Consider the following 20,911-nt stretch of genomic DNA (forward strand, 5'->3'; position numbering starts at 1 on the left):
TCCCCACCGTCCTGCCCTGCCAGCGTCTCCGCAGGCACTGCCCGCCCCCATCTTTCCCCCCGTCGCGGGCCCTTTGCGCCCTGCGGACGGGCAGAGATCTGGACGGACCCTTTAGGACCCCACGCCGAGCGCCTCGGCGGACCCCGCCCGCCCCGCCCCGCCCCGCCCCCGTCGCTAGGGGCTCTGGGGACTCCGACGCACCTGCGCGGCGCGGCGTTCGCGGTTTCGCTTTTTGGAGACCTTCGTTTCTACCGGCGGCGAGCTCGCCCGGTTCTCCCACATCTGTGCGACCATGTTCGTTCCCTGCGGAGAATCGGTCCCCGACCTCGCGGGCTACACCTTCCTAATGGTGAGTCCCCGCTTTCGCGAGCACCGCGTGCCGGGCTTGGGGGGCTTCCTCTCGAGAGGTTTCTGAGGTGGCTCGCCACCGCGAGTCAAGGTGTTTCACCAGCCTTGGGACAGAGGGCGGTCCTTCTGTCTCAGGTTTTCAGCCTGCACTGCAGACAGGTGGTCGCCGGATGCGGCGCTATCTCCATACGTTTCTGAGACTAGGGCTTGTAGTCTTCGTTGACTGTGAAACGTAATGTGTTTGGTTGTTTCAGGTAACGTTGTGCATAAGTACGGGCCATTTTCTTTTCATTATATCCTAGAAAATCTTTCTTCAGCTAGTAGCAGAGCCAGTCGTAAGCTTGCAACACTTGGTCACTAACTAGGAAACTACAGGTGAGGTAATAAAAGTTACCTTCGTCAGCAGCTTAACATAACGGTTTTACTGCCCCTTAAAATTGCCCATATTCCGTCACTGTTTCAATAAAGATTGTGTAATGTAAAAATATTAAATAACACTAGGTCTTTGTCCTCAGGAGGTGTGCAGCCTAGTTGGAAACACACGTAAACCAGTAAGGGCAATAAATGCAAGGATAGTACTTTGAAAAGGGTACAGAAGACCCCCTAGGACTTATTGGGAGGGGGAGGGACACAAGGACCTGTTAAAAGTTTTATGTGTGGAATCCGGGGGCGGGGCAAGAGGGGGAACCTCATAGACACAGAGAACAAATTGATGGTTGTCAGAGGCGGGTGAGGACGAGGGCTGCTTGAAATGAAATAAAGACAGGGAAAAGGTACAAATCCCCAGTTATAAATAAGTCTTGGGTGTGTATTGTAGGGCGTGGTGTCTATAATAAACAATACTGTATTGTGTGTGTTTGAACCTTGCTAAGAGAGTAGATCTTAAAAGTTCTCATTACAAGAAAAATTTGGAACTGGTTGATTAATGTTAAGTAAACCTATTGTGGTAATCTTTTCACAATATATGCATGTATCAAATTGTGTTATATACCTAAGACTGATAAAAATGTTAATGTCAGTCATATCTCAGTTTTTTAAGTGATGGTAATCACTTTTGGGCAATTTTCACCTTAATGGTGTATACAAGAAATATGAATGAATATTAAAATTAGTGTATGATAAGGTACTGAAAAGGGAAATTTTATGTAATTTCAAAGTATCTCCCTGAAAAATATTTATTTATCACAAAAGGGAAAGGTATCCTTGCAGGAGATGAAACATGTAAGTACCATATATTCCCATGTTTACTTTGGAGTAGAGACTTGACATCAGAATGAGGCAAAATTGAGTCCCTGATGTCAGGAAGTTATCTTAGGACAAGGAGAAGGGGGTGTGGGCGTGCTCTGAGAACTGGTACAACCTGGATGGGCTCTAAGGCTCGTTCTCTCAGGTAAGAATTTCAGGGTGTTGCCTGTTCATAGGCTGCAACCATATCAGTGGACCTTGAGTCCAGACTTCTGCAGAGACTGCAGAAGAGAAAGATTTGTAGGGAAAGTAATGTCCAAAGGATTATTGGTGGTAACCTTGACAGCAATAGAGCGGTGAAGGAAGGGAAGCCATATTGGAGTAGTTTGAATAAGTGGAAGAAGGGATGGAGACTTGTATATGTACGTATTTGTTGATCAATTCAGAAAAAAAGTTCCTGGTTGCCTGGGTGGCTCAGTTGGTTAAGCAACTGCCTTCAGCTCAGGTTATGATCCCAGAGTCCGGGATCGAGTCCCACATCGGGCTCCCAGCTCCGCAGGGAGTCTGCTTCTCTCTCTGACCTTATCCTCTCTCATGCTCTCGCTCTTTCTTACTTTGTCTCTCTCAGATAAATAAATAAAATCTTTAAAAGAAAGAAAGTTCCTGCTTATGTTTTCGTGGGCAGCTGAGGAATTTTGAGTTTGAAGAGACACCAAGAAGTGAAGTGGTAGCTAGGGGAATATGTGGGATCAAGGGAGGGTATTTTAGAAGAAAAGATTACAACGTGGGTATATGCTGATGGGAAGAATCCAATAGTGAAGAAAAGGTGGATGATGCAGGAGAGTGAGGGTCTAACTAAAGTAGCAAAATCCTTGAGAAGAGGAAAGGGAATTACAAGAGAAAACCAGGAGATTAATAGATGAGAACAATGAGAAGTGGGAGACCACCGTGAGGGACCCAGAAAAACAAGATGGAGGGGGAAAAAAACAATTGTTAGAAGAATGCAAAAGAAGAGCTACATTAAAGAGATACTTTGGAAATAGAATCAATGAAAATCAGATGAGTATTAGATGTGGTTGTTAAGAGAAAAGGAAGAAGTTTCTTGAGTTAGGTAATTAAATGAGTAATTGTTGCTCTTTTCAAAAACACAAAATGTGAGGACAAGTTTAGGCAGAAGTTTAGTTTTGTACATGTTGAATATGCATTGCCTATGAGATAACCATGTGGAGATACACATTAGGATCTGAAGTTTGGATAAATATTTTGGGCTATAGATAGAGATTTGACAGTTGGACTCTTTGAAGTCATGAGGATAAATATGCATGTGTGTTTAATGTGAAGAAAAGCTGCCCCCAACCTTTAGGCACTAACAAAGCAGATGGAAAGATGACCCAAGAGGACTTTACACTTGCCTTCCCACTGCTTGAAGTGTTCTTTTCCCTGGTCTTTTTGTGGCTGTCTTCCTTATGTCTTTCAGGTCCATAATTCACTGGTCAGCTAAAGTAATTCTTTTCTTGATCACCCTATTTAAAATTGCAACCAACCACAAACATACGAACACTCTCACTTACTTTTTCTCCATAGCAGTTACAACTGTATATAGACTTATCTCAGAGATATCGGGGGTTTGGTTTCAAACCACAGCAGTACAGTGGAATACCGCAATAAAGCAAGTCTAATGAATTTTTTGGTTTCCCAGTACATGTGAAAATTATCTTTATACTGTAGTCTTAAGTTTGCAGTAGCATTCAGTCTAAAAAGACAATGTGCATACCTTAATTTTAAGATACTTTATTGCTACAGAATGCTGACCCATCAGCTGAGCTTTCGGTGAGTCACAGTCAATGATTGCAGATCAAATAATAACAAATAGTGAAAAAGTTTGAAGTGTTGAGAGATTTACCAAAATGTAACAGACACAAAGTGAGCAAATGCTGTTGGGAAAATGGTGCTAATAGACTTCCTTGAATGAGGGTTGCCACAAACCTTCAATTTGTAAAAAAAAAAAAAAAACACATTATCTGTGAAGTTCAATAAAGTGAAGCCAGCCTCTATTTCACTATTTTATTACATTAAACCACTCCATCACTTGAATGGAAGCTCTACGAGGGCAGGAACTTTTGTCAGTTTGTCTTACTGCGTTCCTAGTGCCTAGAGCAATGATAGACATGTGGTAAGTGTTCCACAAATGTTAAATCAGTAGTTTCAAAAGTAGAGGAAGCCCCGTTGACACCTCAGTGGCAGCTAATGAGTCTCCACAGAAAGGTACGACGTACCTGAGCATAACCATCCAAAGGCAGTCCTGTGATTAGTGTCTTCTGTCTAAACTTTAAAAATGCTGGTAATTCAATGACTTAACGAACATTTTTGTGTTTTTATTATTTCAGCCAGCAGTATCTGTTGGAAATGTTGGCCAGCTTGCAATGGATTTGATTATTTCGACACTAAATATGTGTAAGATCGGTTACTTCTATACCGATTGTCTTGTGCCGATGGTTGGAAACAATCCATATGCAACTGCAGAAGAAAATTCAACAGAACTCAGTATAAATGCTGAAAGTATGTAAGACTTAAGCCTGTTTTATTCTGTTCTAAGGGAGAGTGGTTTTAAATTAGAGATAGATTCTACAGATACTGTTTTATAGCAAATGTGTACTCAGTGCCAGCTTTGTGCAGAATTTATGACCTGGTCACGTCCTGTTCTCTCACATCTGGTTCTTAGCCTTTTCGAAATAGCAACTCCTATGATGACCATACTTCTTTAACTAGAATTTGAGGTTGTTGGTTTGTTTTTGGTTTTTTTTTTTTTCCTTCTTTTATCCTCAGTTTTAATTTCTGTCTTTCTGGCAAGTATAAGCATCAGTAATACCAAGAAAGGGGGAAAAGAATTCTACCAGGTTCAGTTTATATGTTTAACATGCGCTACCTTACTTTAGCCTTGTAGTCATCCTTTCATATTATTATAGAATCCATAATAATGTAATGTCAATAAGGCTCAGAGAGATTGAGTTGCCTAATACTACTAGTAGGTGTAGGCTTTTCCTATGCCATAAATCACACAGTTCCTCATTGGACTATCAAGCTTGATTAATATTGCACTGACCATTGTGTTTGTAATGTGGTACTACTCTTAGCTAGGAGGGGAAAGCCATTCATCATGAAGCACAGGAGTATCCACTTGCTTTGTCGGCAAGCTGCTCTGTTGGTTGCTCAGTTTTCTGTTTACAATTTTAAGGTGAAAGCCACAGGTGCTAGAGTAGTATGAAAGACCATTTCATTGATGGGCTAAAAGACAAATAAAGAGCCTTCTTTTTTTTTTTTGGTCCTTCTTATTAATGGTGCCACTAGCTTGCAATAAGGAAATAAACTTACAGAAAGTAACCTTAAGGGGCACCTGGGTGGCTCAGTCAGTTAAGTGGCTGCCTTCAGCTCGGGTCATAATCTCAGGGTCCTGGGATTCAGTCCCATGTTGGGCTCCCTGCTCAGTGGGGAGCCTGCTTCTCCCTCTGCCTGCTGCTCTCTCTGCTTGTGTCCTCTCTCTCTCTCTCAAATAAATAAAATATTTTTTAAAAAGAAGTCCTTAATATTAAAATTCCTGCAGGAATGATGGCTCTGTTAACACAAGACTGAATTTCAGTTACTGCCTTAAAGGATAAAGGAGTGTAAATGGTAGAACTAGAACTTCCACTAAAGATAACAACTGTCATTTTATTGAGTATTTCCTATGACCTGAACACCGTGTGTTTAAATATATTAATTCATTTAATCCTCACAGCTACTCTTTGGGTAGTTTTATTGATGAGGAAACCATTGCACAGAGAAGTTAAGGTCACATGACTAATAATTGGTGTAACTGAGCTTCTAAGCAAGGCTCTGGCCCCCTTAAGCACCACACCACTCTGCTAATACACTTTCACTCTAGTAGAACACCCACTGGGTTTTCTCTGACATAAACATGCAGCAAGTCAGTTGGGTAAAGTCCTTTAATCCACTTTATTATTAAGATGAGGTATTTTAAAATAAATTATAAATATCATGACATTCTATCTTCAGGTATGCGTCTTTTAAGAACAATTTCTTGCATAGCTAAAAGGCCATCACGTTTAACAAAATTAGCAATTTCTTAGTGTCTTCATAAACCCTATCATATTGCCATTGTTCCAGTGTACCCCAAAATGTCCTTTTTTAAAAATATTTTATTTACTTATTTGACAGAGGGAGAGATCACAAGTAGGCAGAAAGCCCCGAGCAGAGAGCCTGATGCGGGGCTCAATCCCAGGGCCCTGAGATCATGACCTGAACTGAAGGCAGACGCTTTAACCCACTGATCCACCCAGGTGCCCCCCAAAAGGTCCTTTAAAGTTAGTTTGTCTAAGCAAAGACCTATAGTAGTCATTTGATTATTGTGCCTCTGAAATTTCTTTTACTCTAGAGCAGTCTCTTCTTTTCCCCTTCTTCATGAAACTGACTTATTGAGGAAGAAACTGGACCCATTGTCTTATAGGACGTCTCACTTGCTACATTTGATTATTTGTCATTTGACTTGTCATTTGACTTGTACCTGCATATCTGTTCCTCTAGTCTCTGTATTTTCTGTAACAGTACTTAGATCCAAAGGCTTCATTAGATAAAAGCTAAATATTTTGCACCAGAATACATGAAAGGTGATGTTGGTTTCATATTTTATCACTTCAGCAAAGTAATGGGAAGCAGGATCTTAAAAAAGATATGCATGATGCACTGATGGAGAACATGAGTGTTGCTATTATAGGAGCTGGTGTATCTTAACATTTTACCCATTCCCTACAGATACATCTCTTCCTACTAGGTCTGTTGAATTGCAGTGGATGTGTATGTCAGAGATAGATTACAGGCCTGAATGGCCCACATCTCAGTCTCTTTCCCCTAAATCTGTGCTCTTTGCCCTAGTTCCAAACTTTCTTTTCTTGCCTCCTTTGTCCTGAACATAACTGGTAGTCACTAGACTTGCTGATGCACCATAGCCCCTAGTCACAGCATACAAGATACTCCCCAAACAAGATACTCCCCAAAAGACCTAAAACTGGAAGGACATGAACTACCAAAGGATTTGCTGAAGTCTGGGTTATTTACTGTAACTAAGAGCTTACTCTTCAGCACAGGAGCCTAATCATGCTTCCAAGAGATTCCATATTTCATTCTTGGTTCATTTCAGAGCTTCTTGTTTTGGGGCGGGGATATGTTAAACATCAGCAAAGTAGGCCCTTTCTAGAATGTGATGAAGGTTATGGATCCTTTTCCCAGAAGAAGAGCACACACATTGACTCACAGAAAATTTTACATTTATTTTGCATGTTTTCTTTCACAAACTCCTAAAGAACACAAATGTGCCTATTTCAGAGATTTTATCATATGACTAACATTCTTCTGCATTTTATTTTTCTCTTAATCCCAGTGATTTTTGCTGTTCTCTAACAGAAGAGGGGAGAGTATCAGAAACTAAAAACATTCTTAAGAATGATTTTATTTGTCATAATGCCAGAAGTTTCCAGAGGAATACTTCTCTGGTTTTACAGTCAGAGAAGAAGAATAATTTTTGATATTTTCTTACAGTTATCTTGTCAGGCATACCTATCTGGCTCAATCCATTAAACATCTGACTCTTGATTTCAGCTCAGATCATGATCTCAGGGTTGTGAGATCAAGCCCCACACTGGGTTCTGTACTGGGCATGGAGCTTGCTCAAGGTTTGTTTTCTCTCTTTGGCCCCAACCTATAAAAAAATAAAAATAAAATACATAAACCATTAACTTGACAGAAATGAATCTGTTCTGTAGAATAAAGGTCACAGATGCATTTTAAGGCACTATTAAAATGTTTTAACTGAATGATATAGTTCATAGGTTTTATATTTTTTATATGTTTTATATTTAATTATTGAAAATGTTAGGTATAAAAGTTCTTACAATTCAATTTTAGTTTTTATGTTAGTAATTTTATTTGTATGACTCCATCATTTTAAGTATCTTACTTCATTTTTTTGTCTTTGTAGTATATGCATTGCCTTCGAAGAAGCTGGCGGCTCTTCAGTTAAGATCCATTTTTATTAAGGTTAGTGTATTTGTCATTTTAAAGTGATCAAGTTTAAATATAATGAGAAAATACTAAGTATTATTGAGAATGAAGATTCAAAACTCAGTTCTGCTCTTTTTACTGTATGTACAATTAAAAAAAAGTGTGGTTCTATAGAGAATCTTACAAAATTTCAGAGGGGTTACCATTGTTTTATGATTATATTGAAAGGACTTGGGACATACAGGGTAGGTCTTATGTATTCTCTTCCGGTAGCATTGGTGAAAACATTTAAGCATAGGAATATTTTCAGTTTACTCCATTTGTGTTGCATTTCAACCAGTGGCATATACATTTAAATTACATATGTGTCAGAATAAATTCTGAATCTTCTTTTCCTCTTCCACTGCTACCACTATTGTTCAAACCACTGCTACACATTCCCACAAATACCTAATATTCTATTTGTAAATAGCACCACCAATGATCCTTTAAACCTAAATCAAACACATCGCTTCTCTCTTCAAACCCTCTGGTGGCTTCCTGTTTGATTCCCAGTGAACTCACAGCCCTTACCTTGGCTTATCCTGGTTCTACCTCTGTCCTGGTGCAGTACCCACTAGCTACATGTAGCTATTTAAATTTTGATTCATAAGCTAAAAGTAAATAAAATTAAAAACTAGTTTCTCCTTTACACTAGTTACATTTGAAGTTTCCATAGTAACATGTGGCAAGCAGCTGCCATAAAGAGTTCTTCTGTTATTACAGAGCGTTCTCCTGGACAGCTGCTCAACCTCGTCTAACTTAGAGCTCATTGCCTGTTTCCCTCTTTCACTCACCCTGCTTCAGCCATACTAGCCGCTCTGTTGTTCAGACAGATTAAGCTCACTCCTGTCCCAGAGTCTTTACATTGTTTTCCCTGCCTGGAATACTTTTCCACTAGATACCTAAATGGCTCACTTCCTTCAGTCCTTGCTTAAATGTTACCTCATCAGAAATGCCTTCTCTGACCACCCTTTCTGTGGTCTTATCCTGGGGTGGTTTTCTTCACAGCTTCTCACTACTTGGCATATCATATATTTATCATTTACAACTAGTATAAAGTGAGTTTTCTGAGAGAAGTGACAATGTGTCATTCACTCTTATATCCCCACCTTCCAGAATAGTGCCTAGCATGTAGAGAAGCACTTGGTCAATACTGGTTAAGTGGATTAAATACCATCTTTTGGGAGGTCAGAAATATGTCAGCATTCCATAGGCTCTCCCCCATGCTGCATCCATTTAAATGGAATCTTATGGTATGTACTTTATGTCTAGCTTCCTTTACTAAACATTCTATTCGTGAGGTCTATCCATGTTTTTCCAAGGAGAGGTAGTTCATTCTCATTTCTGTGGGATTCTGTTGTATAAATAAACCATGATTTATCCATTGTACTATTAATGGAACATTAGATTTTTTTCCAGTTTGAGATGACTGTGAATAATGCTATGATTATTTAAATATTTACATTAGAATCACTCTTTACTTTTTTTAGTTAATAACATACTCAAAATTTTGCAGTGAGAGTTGGTATTATTTCTACATTATGCCATGCATGTGGCTTTTTCTGTTCTCAATACTTGGGTAAGTTCAAGAATTAAGATGGGGAAAAAAGGAATTACGATAGACAAACAATTAAGATAGACAAAAATTTCTAAGTGAAATTTTTGTTAGGTGGAAATAGTGATTTCAAAATACCAAATATTTATTGAACATGGATTTTTTTGCACCAATATGGCTATAAGTAATATATATACACACACCTATGAACATAAATATATACATATATAAATATACATGTATATATATGCATGTGTGTATATATATACCATATATATACACATACACACACACACATATACATGATGAAGGTAGGTACTAACATCCTCATTTTACGAATGAGGAAAACTGAAACACAGGAAGTTTTAAGCATTTTCCCTGAGACACATGGTCTGTATAGGAGGTAAAGCCAGCATTCTAGACCAGGCAGCTCGACTCCAGAGCCTACTTCTCTTAATCATACTGTACCACCTTACTATTATAAAAGCTAGCTATTTCTTATCTGCATTTTAAATTCTGTTCGTATTTTATTAACAGTCTGTGAAGAGTTTCCATAAAGTGAGTTTTTCTCCCCAAAATTTCATAACCCACTTTCCAGATTAACCAGCTGTTAACATCTTGCCACACCTGCTTTTTCTACTCTGTTTCCATGTGCATGCACAGTTTCCTTCTGCCAAAGGATCTAAAAGTAGGCTACTGATGTCATCATATTTTACCCAAAAATACTTCAGCATGCATCTTTCAAGAATAAGGACATTCTCGGGTGCCTGGTTGTCTCATTGGATTAAGCCTCTGCCTTTAGCTCAGGTCGTGGTCTCGGGGTCCTGGGATCGAGCCCCACATTGGGCTCTCTGCGCAGCAGGGAGCCTGCTTCACCCCTCTCTCTGCCTGCCTCTCTGCTTACTTGTGATCTCTCTCTGTCAAATAAATAAAATCTTTAAAAAAAAAAAGGACATTCTCTTTCACAATCACAGCAGCATTCTCTAAGAAAATCAGCATTTAATGAATTATTCAGTAGTATCATAAGACATAGTCAAATTTCCCAAGTTGTCCCTAAAATATTCTTCAACTCTGGATCCAATCAAGTTTCACATGTTACATTTGGCTATATCTTTTTAGTTGGTAGTCATTGATGTAGAAGTGGCCTTTTTCTGTTCTTCATAATACTCCTTTGAGGATCAGTGCCAGATATTCGGCATCCTAGGTTCACCTGATTATTTTCTAGTTATGTTCTGTTAAGAAATTTCTAGCAAGAACATCTCATAGATGTCCATGTGATAGTTTTTAAGTAATTCTTATGCAAGTAGAGAACTGAGAAATTTTCCTTTACCAGTCAGAATAGAATTTTTTTGAAATCTAGATTCCTCACAATTTATTTAATTGTAAAGATACAATAAAAAATTCATTGCTCTGCATCCCTCGTCTTTACTTTAAGGACAGTAAGTGAATCTGAAAATAATTACAATTTTATATATGAATTATTTATCATCACATAAGGTCGATAAAATACTTTAAAGGATACTCTTATTATATGCTAAGATCTAACTTTTAGACTTTCTTTTTATTCTTTCAATGGTATATGAAGTATAAATCAAAACCATTCTGTGAAAAACTGCTTTCCTGGGTGAAAAGTAGTAACTGTGCCAAAGTCATTGTTCTTTCAAGCAGTCATTCATATCACCGGAATGATCTACAGCTTCGCAGGTATGTTTTTGCCTTTGAAAAATTTTGTTATGTTTTACACTGTATTATTATGGTGTCTCTATTGAAAAGCTAAAATAAGTTTTTAAAACCATGTATATCTTTACCTCCCCTCTCTGGAATTTAGATAGAACAATGTCAAGAGATAGGAGAGAGTACGGTTAGGTAGTCCTATGATTGGGACCCAAGGAAGGCTTTGGTGTAAAGATAGAGATGGTTCTGGAACTGCTTAGATTGTTTGGTATTGTGTGTGGCGACATCACAGAGCTCAGCTGATGAAGAAAAAAAGAGAAAGGGTACCTAAGATTTACTGGATGATAATTTTTTGGAAGACTGGATTCACATTTCTGTTTATTTCGCCATCACAGAAATCCAGTTGCCTTTAACTTCCAGGCATGTCAGACTGAACTCCTAGCTAAATAGAAGGCAAAACGTCCAAGAAATAGATTTATTTCATTTTCATTTATGCACCAAAAAATCATGATGAAGGAAACATTAGCCAAGACTAACCTTTAAAAATTGGAGCTAATTTTTAGTAATCTCATGATAGATACAACACATCTAGGAATCTCACAAAAAGCTTCATGGCCAGAAGGGAGCAGAGCTGTGGGAAATAGGTTATCTTCATGATGGCCTTGCCTTAGTTAAAATTGGCCTGTGCCTTTATACTCTCTCCTCTAAGTATGTAAATAGCAAGCCAGAGCAGTATTTTTACATGTTATTCTTCTGTAGACTACTGAAACTTGTGCTTGCTTTAGCAAGACTATAGAGAGAACAAACATTTGCTTAAAAAACTTGCCTTAATGTTCATATTTTTTGGTGGGTTTTTAGAAAGTTAATTATGTTTGCTTCCAGTACTCCCTTCAGGTACCTACTCACACCTTGTGTGCAAAAAAGTATTCAAACTAAAATAACAAGCCTTAACTGGGAAGAAATGGAAAAAAGCCCATGCATTCCTGAAATAAATGATTCTGAGTTTTGTATTCGTATTCCTGGAGGAGGTATCACAAAAACACTCTATGATGAAGGGTGAGTTTGTTTGTTCATTTGTTCCCCACCTTATTTAAAAATTAAGAGTACCACCTGGCTGGCTCAGTCAGAAGGGCATGTGGCTCTTGATCTCAGGGTAGTGAGTTTATTAAATACCCACATTGGGCATGGAGCCTACTTTTTAAAAAAAAAAAAAAAAAAAAAGTGGAAGTAAGATAAGTGGGAGAGTGTGTTGGATTCTATTGGAACTTTGAAAATATCTTTATAAAATAGGTACTCTTACATTCAGGGGAAAGATTGAAATTTAGTCTTAGGAGAATTGGTTCCTAAAATACCAAATTTAATGTTTTATAATGTGCAGCATGTTAAGGATCCTGAAGCTTACTCTCTGCAACCTCTACAATCAGTCTTTTTTAAAATTATGGTAAAATATATGAAACATTAAAACATTAAGGTAACTGTTTTTAAGTGTACAGTTAATTGCCATTTATGAATTCACAGTGTTGTATATCACCAACTATCTGCTTTCAGATCTTTGTCATTGTTCTAAACAGAGCATCTACATTTATCCAATAACAACTCCTATTTAGTTCAAAATCCATACTAAGGTCTTCACTTTCACTTCTGATTTTAGTAATTTGAGTCTTTTTTTCTTCTCAATTTTCTTGATCTTTTCAAATAACCAATTTTTGGTTTTATTGATTTTTCTCTTATTTTTCTGTTCTCTATTTTATTTATCTCCACTCTAATCTTCATTATTTCCTTTCTTCTGCTAACTCCAGATTTAGTTTGCTTTTATTTTTGTAGATCCTAAGCGTAAACTCAGGTTACTAATCTGTGAAAATTTCTTTTTTAAAATGTGCATTTGTAGCTCTTACTTTCCCTCTTAATCTGCCTTAGCTGCATCTCCTAAGTTCAGCATGTTGTTTTCATTTTCATTCACCCCTAAATTTTCTAATTTACCTTGTGATTTCTTCTTTGACCAATTAGTTGTTGGATATTGTGTTGTTTAATTTCCACATATTTGTGAATTTTTCAGTTTTTCTTCTGTTATTGATTCTAGGATCATCCTGTTGTGACCAAAAAAGACATTTTGTGTGATTTTAATCTTTTTCATTTGTCAGGTGTTCTTTTGTGCCCTACCAAAGGTCTGTCCTGGAGAATGTTCTGTGTGCACTTGAGAAAAATGTGTATTCTGCTTTTGTAGAGTATTCTGTATGTATCTGTTAGGTCTTAAACAGTGTTGTGTACGTCTTCTCTTTCCTTCTCAGTCTGCATGTAGGCTGTTGAAGTCTCCAGTCATTACAGTAGCACTGTATGTAGTTCTCCCTTCAGTTCTCTCAGTGTTTGCTTCATAATTTGGGGGCTCCTATTTTGTGAATATGTCTTTATATTTGTTATGTCTTCTTGATGAATTGGCTCTTTTATCAATATATAATGGCCTTCTTGGTCTTTCATAACAGTTCTTGAAGTCTATTTTTTCTATTATTTGTATAGCCATGCTGCTCTCTTGGTTACTATTTATATGGAATATCTTTTTCCATCTCTTCACTTTCAAACTGTGTGTATCCTTATATTCAAAGTAAGTCTCTTGTAGACAGTACATAGTTGGATCATGTTTTTTAATCCATTCTGCCAATCTGTCTTTTGATTAGAGAATTTAATCCCATTTGCATTAAAGGTAATTAGTGATGAAGGACTTAGATTTTGCTCTTTGTTTTCTATATATCTTATAGCTTTTTTTGTTCTTCATTTGCTGCTTTGCAGCCTTCTTTTGTGCTTAGTTGATTTTTTATAGTGACCTTTTTTGAGTCTCTTCACATTTTCTTTTGTGTATATTCTATAGATACTTTCTTTGTGGTTTCCATGGTGATTGCATATAACATTCTAAAGTTGTAACAGTCTAATTTGAGTTGATACCAATTTAACTTCAACTGCACACAAAAACTACTCCCATACACACTGCCTCCCCTAACCCATTGTGATACTGTTGTCACAAATCATATCTTTATATATTATGTGCCCAATAACAGATTTATGGTTGTTTTTGTGCATTTTTCTTTTAAATATTCTGCAGTCACTTTTGATTAGTCTTTGGGAATCATGAACTTCTAGAAGTCAAGTGAAAGTAAAGGTGGAAATTAGAAAGAGGTCTTTTTTTTCTTTTAGCCCCTTTTTCATAAATTGATTTCTATGACTTACATGATGACCCAGCCGGCTATCAGATTTATAGACACTTACACTGTCCCTATTTTTGCCTGCCCTTAGCTTTCTGTCTCATACGACCCGAGGCTAAGTTTGGGGCTAACCAGAAGGCCATGTTGTATGCTTCAACTCCCTCTGACTCTTCCTTGCCGGGAGTTGATGTACCTGGTGGGTTCGTGGATGACAGAGCCAATGGTTATGAAGAGGGGGAGGACAGCATTTAGTGGTCTCAGGAAAGAGGAGCAGGAGTGTCTTGCTCCTGGTCTTTCCAGTTTAGAAAAGGCACTGGGCCAGGTAGGGACCACAGGAGCTGACGCCCGCCTGCCCTTGTCTTTTTTTTCCCCTCGGTTCTGTGTTACAAGAGTTGCTGGAGACCATTTCAGATGATTATTTAATTTGTAACTATTGTACAAATTTTTGTACAAAATTGTACAAAATTTTGTACAAAATTGAACAAAGCTCATATAGTCTACTCCCTGCTCTCCCATGAGGAGAGATGAATGAACAGCATCTTTTTGTGCTGTCAGTGGTGGCTTTAGAGAAGCTTTAGAGGTGGCTTTAGAGAGATAACCTAGAAGAAATTTAAATATATCTGTGCCATCATTGCTCGAAGTCAACCAATAAATCTGCCTCCTTACTTAACATAATACATATCGGAGTGTAAACCTAGCCTTACCAAATAGAACAACTGATTTGCTTGCCCTAAAATCTACATTGTGACTTTTGCATGACCCGAAGAAGTCATAATAGTAACACAAGTAGTAGTCATGGTAATAACTAATTAAGGGCCTTGCACTGTTCTGTGCACTTTATGTGTATTAAATTACTTAATTCTCCTAATAAGCTCATAGGTATGTATTGCTGTTAACCACATGTTATGAATAAGAAAACTAAAGAGCAACAAGATGAAATAAGTGCTAAAAGCCATGTGGGTAATCTGTGGCAGAGCCAGGAGTCAGACGTAGACATCTGGCCTCAGATCCTGCACTTCTAACCACTTCATTCTGGAGCTAGCATTCATGGTTCATGATCACGTGAGTTTTATTCTTTGTCTAAAAGGTGAACTTGTTCCTTGTTATTTATAATTACTTTTGCCACTGCTCCTTTCCAAAATATTCAAGACTTCTCAGAAAGGATACAGGCATTTCAGGTTGTTTTCCCGGTACAGTTTGTTTTGTCTGTCTCTGGCCATACTTGTGTACCATTTCAGCTTTCTCTTTTTCTCTGAAAACCTACTCTATTCTATTAAAACCATCATTCCTTCCCATTTCTGTTTTTACTTCTTTTCCTCTCTAGCATATTCCGCATAGTATAAAGTATCACTTCAAGTATTGTTTTGGTGGAGGCCCTAGCTACGTAACCATCCTCTGCACCTGCCCTACAGACCACCAGCTAGCTTTCAGTCCTTCTCTTGCTTCATTCAGGCCACATCACACAGTAGCTTAGACTGCTGTTAGTCTGATTGGACTGCCATAACAAAATACCGTCAGCGGGGTTGGTTAAACAACAAAAGTTTATTTGCTCACAGTTCTGGAGGCTAGAAGCCTGAGATCGGGGAGCCAGCATGGTTGGATTCTGGTGAGGGCCCTCTTCATGGCTTGCAGAAGGCTACCTTCTGGCCATATCCTCACATGGCAAAGAGAGACCTCTCTTTTCTTCCCTCCTTATAAGACCACAGTACTGTCAGATTAGGGCCTTCACCTTATGACTTGTTTAATCCTAATTACCTGCACAGATCTTTCTCCAGATATAGTTGCATTGGGGGTTAGGGCTTCAGTTTTGGAGGGACATGGGTTTGGTCTGTAGCAGCTGCTATCAAGATCTTTTGAGCGATTCCCCCTGCTTCCTCCTCGCTCACTCTGTTCCATCTCGAGTGTTGTTAGAATTAAAATTCAAGACTGATCACAACATCCCCTGAGTAAAGTGCATCAGCAGTTTTACTTGCTGTGTGCAGAATCTGGGTCATACTCCCCATATAAGGCCCTGCAGGATTTCCTTGCCTGGCTCATTCCTTGGTGCCCTGGACTTCAACTAAATGACTAGCAGCCAGTTTCCTAAAAGCTGTCTCATTCTTCCTTCCCTTGTCTGGTGTACTTTTCTCTCTTATCTACCTTGCAAAAACTAACCCCGTTTCCAAGAGTCACCTCAAAGAGCACTCCTTGTGCCCTTCCTTGCCTCTCCCTTCTGCACAAGGACTCTTTGTATTCCCACAGCTCTCTGCTCCTTCACGCTGACTTGTTAGTTCTTTACAAATCAGATTTGCCATCTTGCCATCAACAACTAGAAATTGGACAAAATTAATGAAACAACTTTTTCAGACATTGGATAGCAAACAGCACACAGTTGTGGTCCCTGAGAGAAGACAAATAAGTCCTACAGTCGCCCCTGCTTTCTCCTTACAGATACTTTGTGGACTACAGCACAAAGAAGGGGAGGGAACCTGAGCAGAGTGGTCTTGCTGAGTTGAGAAGGCAGATATCATGATTGAGGAATGCTGGGACACCTAGAATGAACGAGGCAGAGAACCAGAAAAGGGCTATTCAAGAAGAGCCTTAGGGGTCTCCCTGAGTCTTTGTCAGAATTCTGAGCCACGTGTGTAGGGCAAAACTCCATGAGACCAAAGAATAACTTCTGGGTAGGTGTAAACTTGCTCACAAAGTTAGTGATGATAGCAAAATATTATAAAAGTTAGACGTACTCATCATAGAACATTTGGAAAATGTAGAATAGTCCAAAGAAATAATATTTATAATACACAGCTCTATCACCCGGAAGTAACTACCATTACTAATTTTTCACTTGTTCTCTTCCCAACTCCTTTAAAATATACTTGAATTGAATGTGTGTGTACCTGCAAGGTAAGTCTAACTTAAACTTTAGAGTTCATCCTATTTAAAAATGTTTCTCACAAAATCAGTTTTAATTTTCTAATGCAAATCTTTCATTTATAATCAAACCCATGTTTAATGTTCAGTGCAATTATACATTCACTGCAATAAAGAATTTTTGAAATTGAGAAAACTATTTTTGCTCAATTATTTGTAACATATATATTTGCCTTCCCATTATGAGAACAAATATATATTCTGATCTCTGGAAAAGATAATATTTGTTACCCTAATGATAGGTGGTAGCAGTGGTGTGGCTGACCTGAAATCTCTCATATTTAATTGGAATCAAAGTACATTTATAATTTAATAATGGATGTATTTCATGTGCTAGATTTTAATGTCACAGAGAGTAATAAAATTAGCCACTCTCCACTTTCCATTTTTACAGAGAGCACCAGAGGGTGGTATTAAAACTATCATGCTACTCTTCATGTTACAAACTAGTAGTGGAAGCATTGTAAATTTAAGACCTACCCCTGCATTTTTTAACTTAGAGGCTTGAAAATGAAGGCACAGCAAGAGAAGCTAACCTCTCTCTAAGCAGGAGCCTTTTCTCAGGCTACCAGAGCATGAATGTTTAGGAACAGAATCTTCTGAGTCATCATGGCTCACAGAGCTACCATACAAAGCTCAAGAGCCCTAAAGATATTTGAGGATTACAAAGTGAGATGTTGTAACTAGTGCTAACAACTTCCGATTTCCTATATTTATTTATTTTAGGGAGAGAGGGAGCATGCAAGCGGGGGTGAGGGGCAGAGGAAAGGGGAGAGAGAGAATCCCAAGCAAACTCCACCCTCAGTGTGGAGTCCAGTGTGAAGCGTAATCTCACGACCCTGAGATCCTGACCCGGACTGAAATCAAGAGTTGAACACTTATCTGAGTAAGACACCAAAGCACCCTGGCCAATTTTTGATATTTAGAGACTGAGAGGCAGTGGTAGGCTCTCCTGTACATCTGAGACTTCTGAACCTACTTCTCAGAGTCTTCTCCACATCTGAAATCCCCTGCTTAGAAACCCAACTCCCATTTATTTCTGTCGCTGTCTGTCAGTGAGAACACATTTTCCTCATAGTCCTTGGTTTTAGAGTATTAGAAGTAATTTTTGCTTTTTTTGGCAAACAGGAAGCTTTTTGCATTTATTTATCTCCATCTCATCACTAGCTTAAGGCATTTATAGCTACAGTTAAGAGACCAAAAGACCTTCCGAAAGACCTGGGTTCCAGTCCCACCTCTGCCACTGCATAGATAGAGAACTTTGAGTATGTTAACTACATTTCAACCCCTTTAAAATTCAGTTACTTTATTATAATAGCTAGCACATACATGGTACTGACTATGTATTGGGCACTGTTTTAACCACTTTGCCTCTACTGCCTCCTTTATACCTCACAACAATCTGTGAGGGAAGTTCTGTTGTGTTCCCTCTTTTATAAATGATACACACTGAAGCTCTGATTAAGTAGCTTGCTCAACATGTCTGGTAAGTGACAGAGCTAGAATTTGAATCCAGGCATTCTGTCCATGTTCCCATTATCCCAAACTGATTCAGTTATAAAATGGAGATAATTATAACTTCCTCAAGAATTGTAGGGATAGAACTATAAAATATGCAGATAGTGCTTAGCACATAATAATCACTTAGTAGATGGAATCTGTAAGAAGTAATAGTAAAGGGACACCTGGGTGGCTCTGTTGGTTAAGTGTCTGTCTTCAGCTCAGGTCTTGATCTTGAGGTCCTGGGATCTAGCCCCATCTTAGGCTCCCTGATCAGTGGGGGGCCTCCTCCCTCTCCCTGTACCATCCCTCATATTCCCTCTTGCTTTCTCTTTCTTTCAGATAAATATCCTTAAAAAAAAAAAGTAATAGTAAATTTTTTCCCTTTATTCAGTTCCACAGTTTTCTCTCACTGCTTTAGGTTATTAGTAACAAGGGTGTTATTTTCTTTCAATCTCCCTGCAGTGGTGCTTCTGAAAATCGCTATCTTCTACAGCAGATTTAGGAAGTAGAACATACTTCGGTGGGGACAATTTTTCATGCAGGCTTATATGAGACACAAGATGCCCAATGTGGGCATTAAATGGCTTCTAGTCCTGTCCCACAAATAGCATATATCTGGAGCAAAGGGGAATAAATAAGTAATCTTATTAGAAGTCTTCCAGAAATCTTCTCCTTGCCTAAAACCTGGCAGATTGTCTTAGCTATAAAAATAGACACAGATAGAATCAGCATCTTGTATCCATAGAAGAATAATTATCCTCTGTATTTGTTGCAGCTGTTCTAAAGAAATTGCAATGGTGGTTCTGCTGAAATTTGTTTCAGAAGGAGACAATATCCCAGATGCATTAGGTCTTGTTGAGTATCTTAACGAATGGCTTCAGATACTCAAACCATGTGTAAGTTTTACTACACCTTAAGCCTCTGATTTCTCTATATATTTATAAACATTTTTATTCTATATAAGTAGACCAAATAAGTGAGAATTTGTTAAGTATAGATACATCTTTATATAAAATTTAGTTTAGTTGAACTTTTGAAAAGAGAAGAGTGCATTTAACCAACCAGTTGTCTACAGTTGTTTCATTAACATTGATTTTCCAGAAAGGAAAACCTTAAGTACTTTATTGTGTTAATTGTTCATGTTGCATTAATTAAACTAGGCACATTCTTAGAAGAATAAACAAATGTCTTTAGAATTCAGGACTTTTTATTTTAAGGAAAGTGAAACCTGTTTATGTGAGCAATACTATAACTATTGAATATGCATTATAATTAAAATACTGTTCTATATTACGACATAAAAGCATTACACCCAGGGAAATCAGTTAGCTTTTAGGCATAATAGAAGTACCATAATGATATGATAGATACTTTTTTATTCATGGTTTTGCTAGGAACAAATTGATATAAATCACAGAGCACTGATTTTTTTTTTTTATTATTATTCAACCCCTGTTCCTTTCAAATATGATTTTACTTGATAGGCTCCATAGCCTTTCTGGCATATCTTTATGATTTGGAACTTAAAGAAATTTATCTTCAGTTAACATAAAAAGAAAAAACCAGAAATATATTGCTTTGTTTTTCCTTACAGTAAAACTCAGCTAAAAATGCCAGAACCAAAAAGAACAAAAACTAAAGAAAAAAAAAAAAAAAACTAGAGAAGGGAGAGTATTATGCTGCTTAACTGCTAGAAGGGAATTTGGTGGTAAAATTGAAGGATTAAAGTATTTTGTTCTTCATTTACAGTGTGATGACCCCACAGCATCTGCCTTGCGGTGGAAAATGCCAAGTTCGTGGAGATTACTCTTTGGCAGTGGTCTTCCCCCTGCACTTTTTTGACCTTTTTTCAGTTTTATACCTTATGTCCCAAGATACTTATTACCAGCACAACTATTAACTATATAGAAAGCTACATTATGTAAGAATGTATTAGAAAATAAATCTTTACTTTTCACAAAAAAAATCTCAAAGAAAATGGATTAACAAAAAAGTTGTTTTGCCATGCTTTTCACTATATACAACAAATGTAAATTTTGTACAATAAAATATTTCCTAAGTAATTTGTCTGAAATACATTTTTTTTAAACTCAGACTTTTATATTAGTTTCCTGTTTCTGCTCTAATAAATTACCACAAACTTAGTGATTTAGGACAACACAGTTTATATCCTGCAGTTCTGGAAGTCAGAAGTCCAAAAATAGAAGAATCCTTAATAATTCTCTGTATCTGTTGTAACTGTTCTAAAGAAATCCCAGTGGTGGTTCTACTGAAATTTGTTTCAGATGAGACAATATCCCAAATGCATTAGGTCTTGTTGAGGATTTTTTTTTTTAAAGATTTACTTGTTTAAAATTTTTAGAGAGAGAGAGTGCGAGTGAGGGGAGGGACAAAGGGTGTGGGAAAGAGAGAATCCCCAAGCAGACTCCCTTCTCAGTGTGGA

At 37.8% G+C, this 20,911-nt stretch overlaps 1 protein-coding gene across 1 annotated transcript; it reads left to right on the plus strand.

Moving 5' to 3' along the window:
• The first annotated feature begins 180 nt into the window (after positions 1–180).
• On the plus strand, positions 181–20,531 carry PSMG2 (proteasome assembly chaperone 2). The gene is made up of 7 exons (XM_044243654.1): positions 181–349; positions 3,921–4,092; positions 7,565–7,623; positions 10,770–10,888; positions 11,741–11,914; positions 19,244–19,364; positions 20,218–20,531. Exons 1-7 carry the CDS (start codon positions 293–295, stop codon positions 20,308–20,310), a joined length of 795 nt encoding a protein of 264 aa, XP_044099589.1. The 5' UTR covers positions 181–292; the 3' UTR covers positions 20,311–20,531.
• Positions 20,532–20,911: the final 380 nt, after the last annotated feature.

The sequence above is a fragment of the Neovison vison genome, chromosome 3, assembly GCF_020171115.1.
Source record: "Neovison vison isolate M4711 chromosome 3, ASM_NN_V1, whole genome shotgun sequence".
Taxonomy (NCBI): domain Eukaryota; kingdom Metazoa; phylum Chordata; class Mammalia; order Carnivora; family Mustelidae; genus Neogale; species Neogale vison.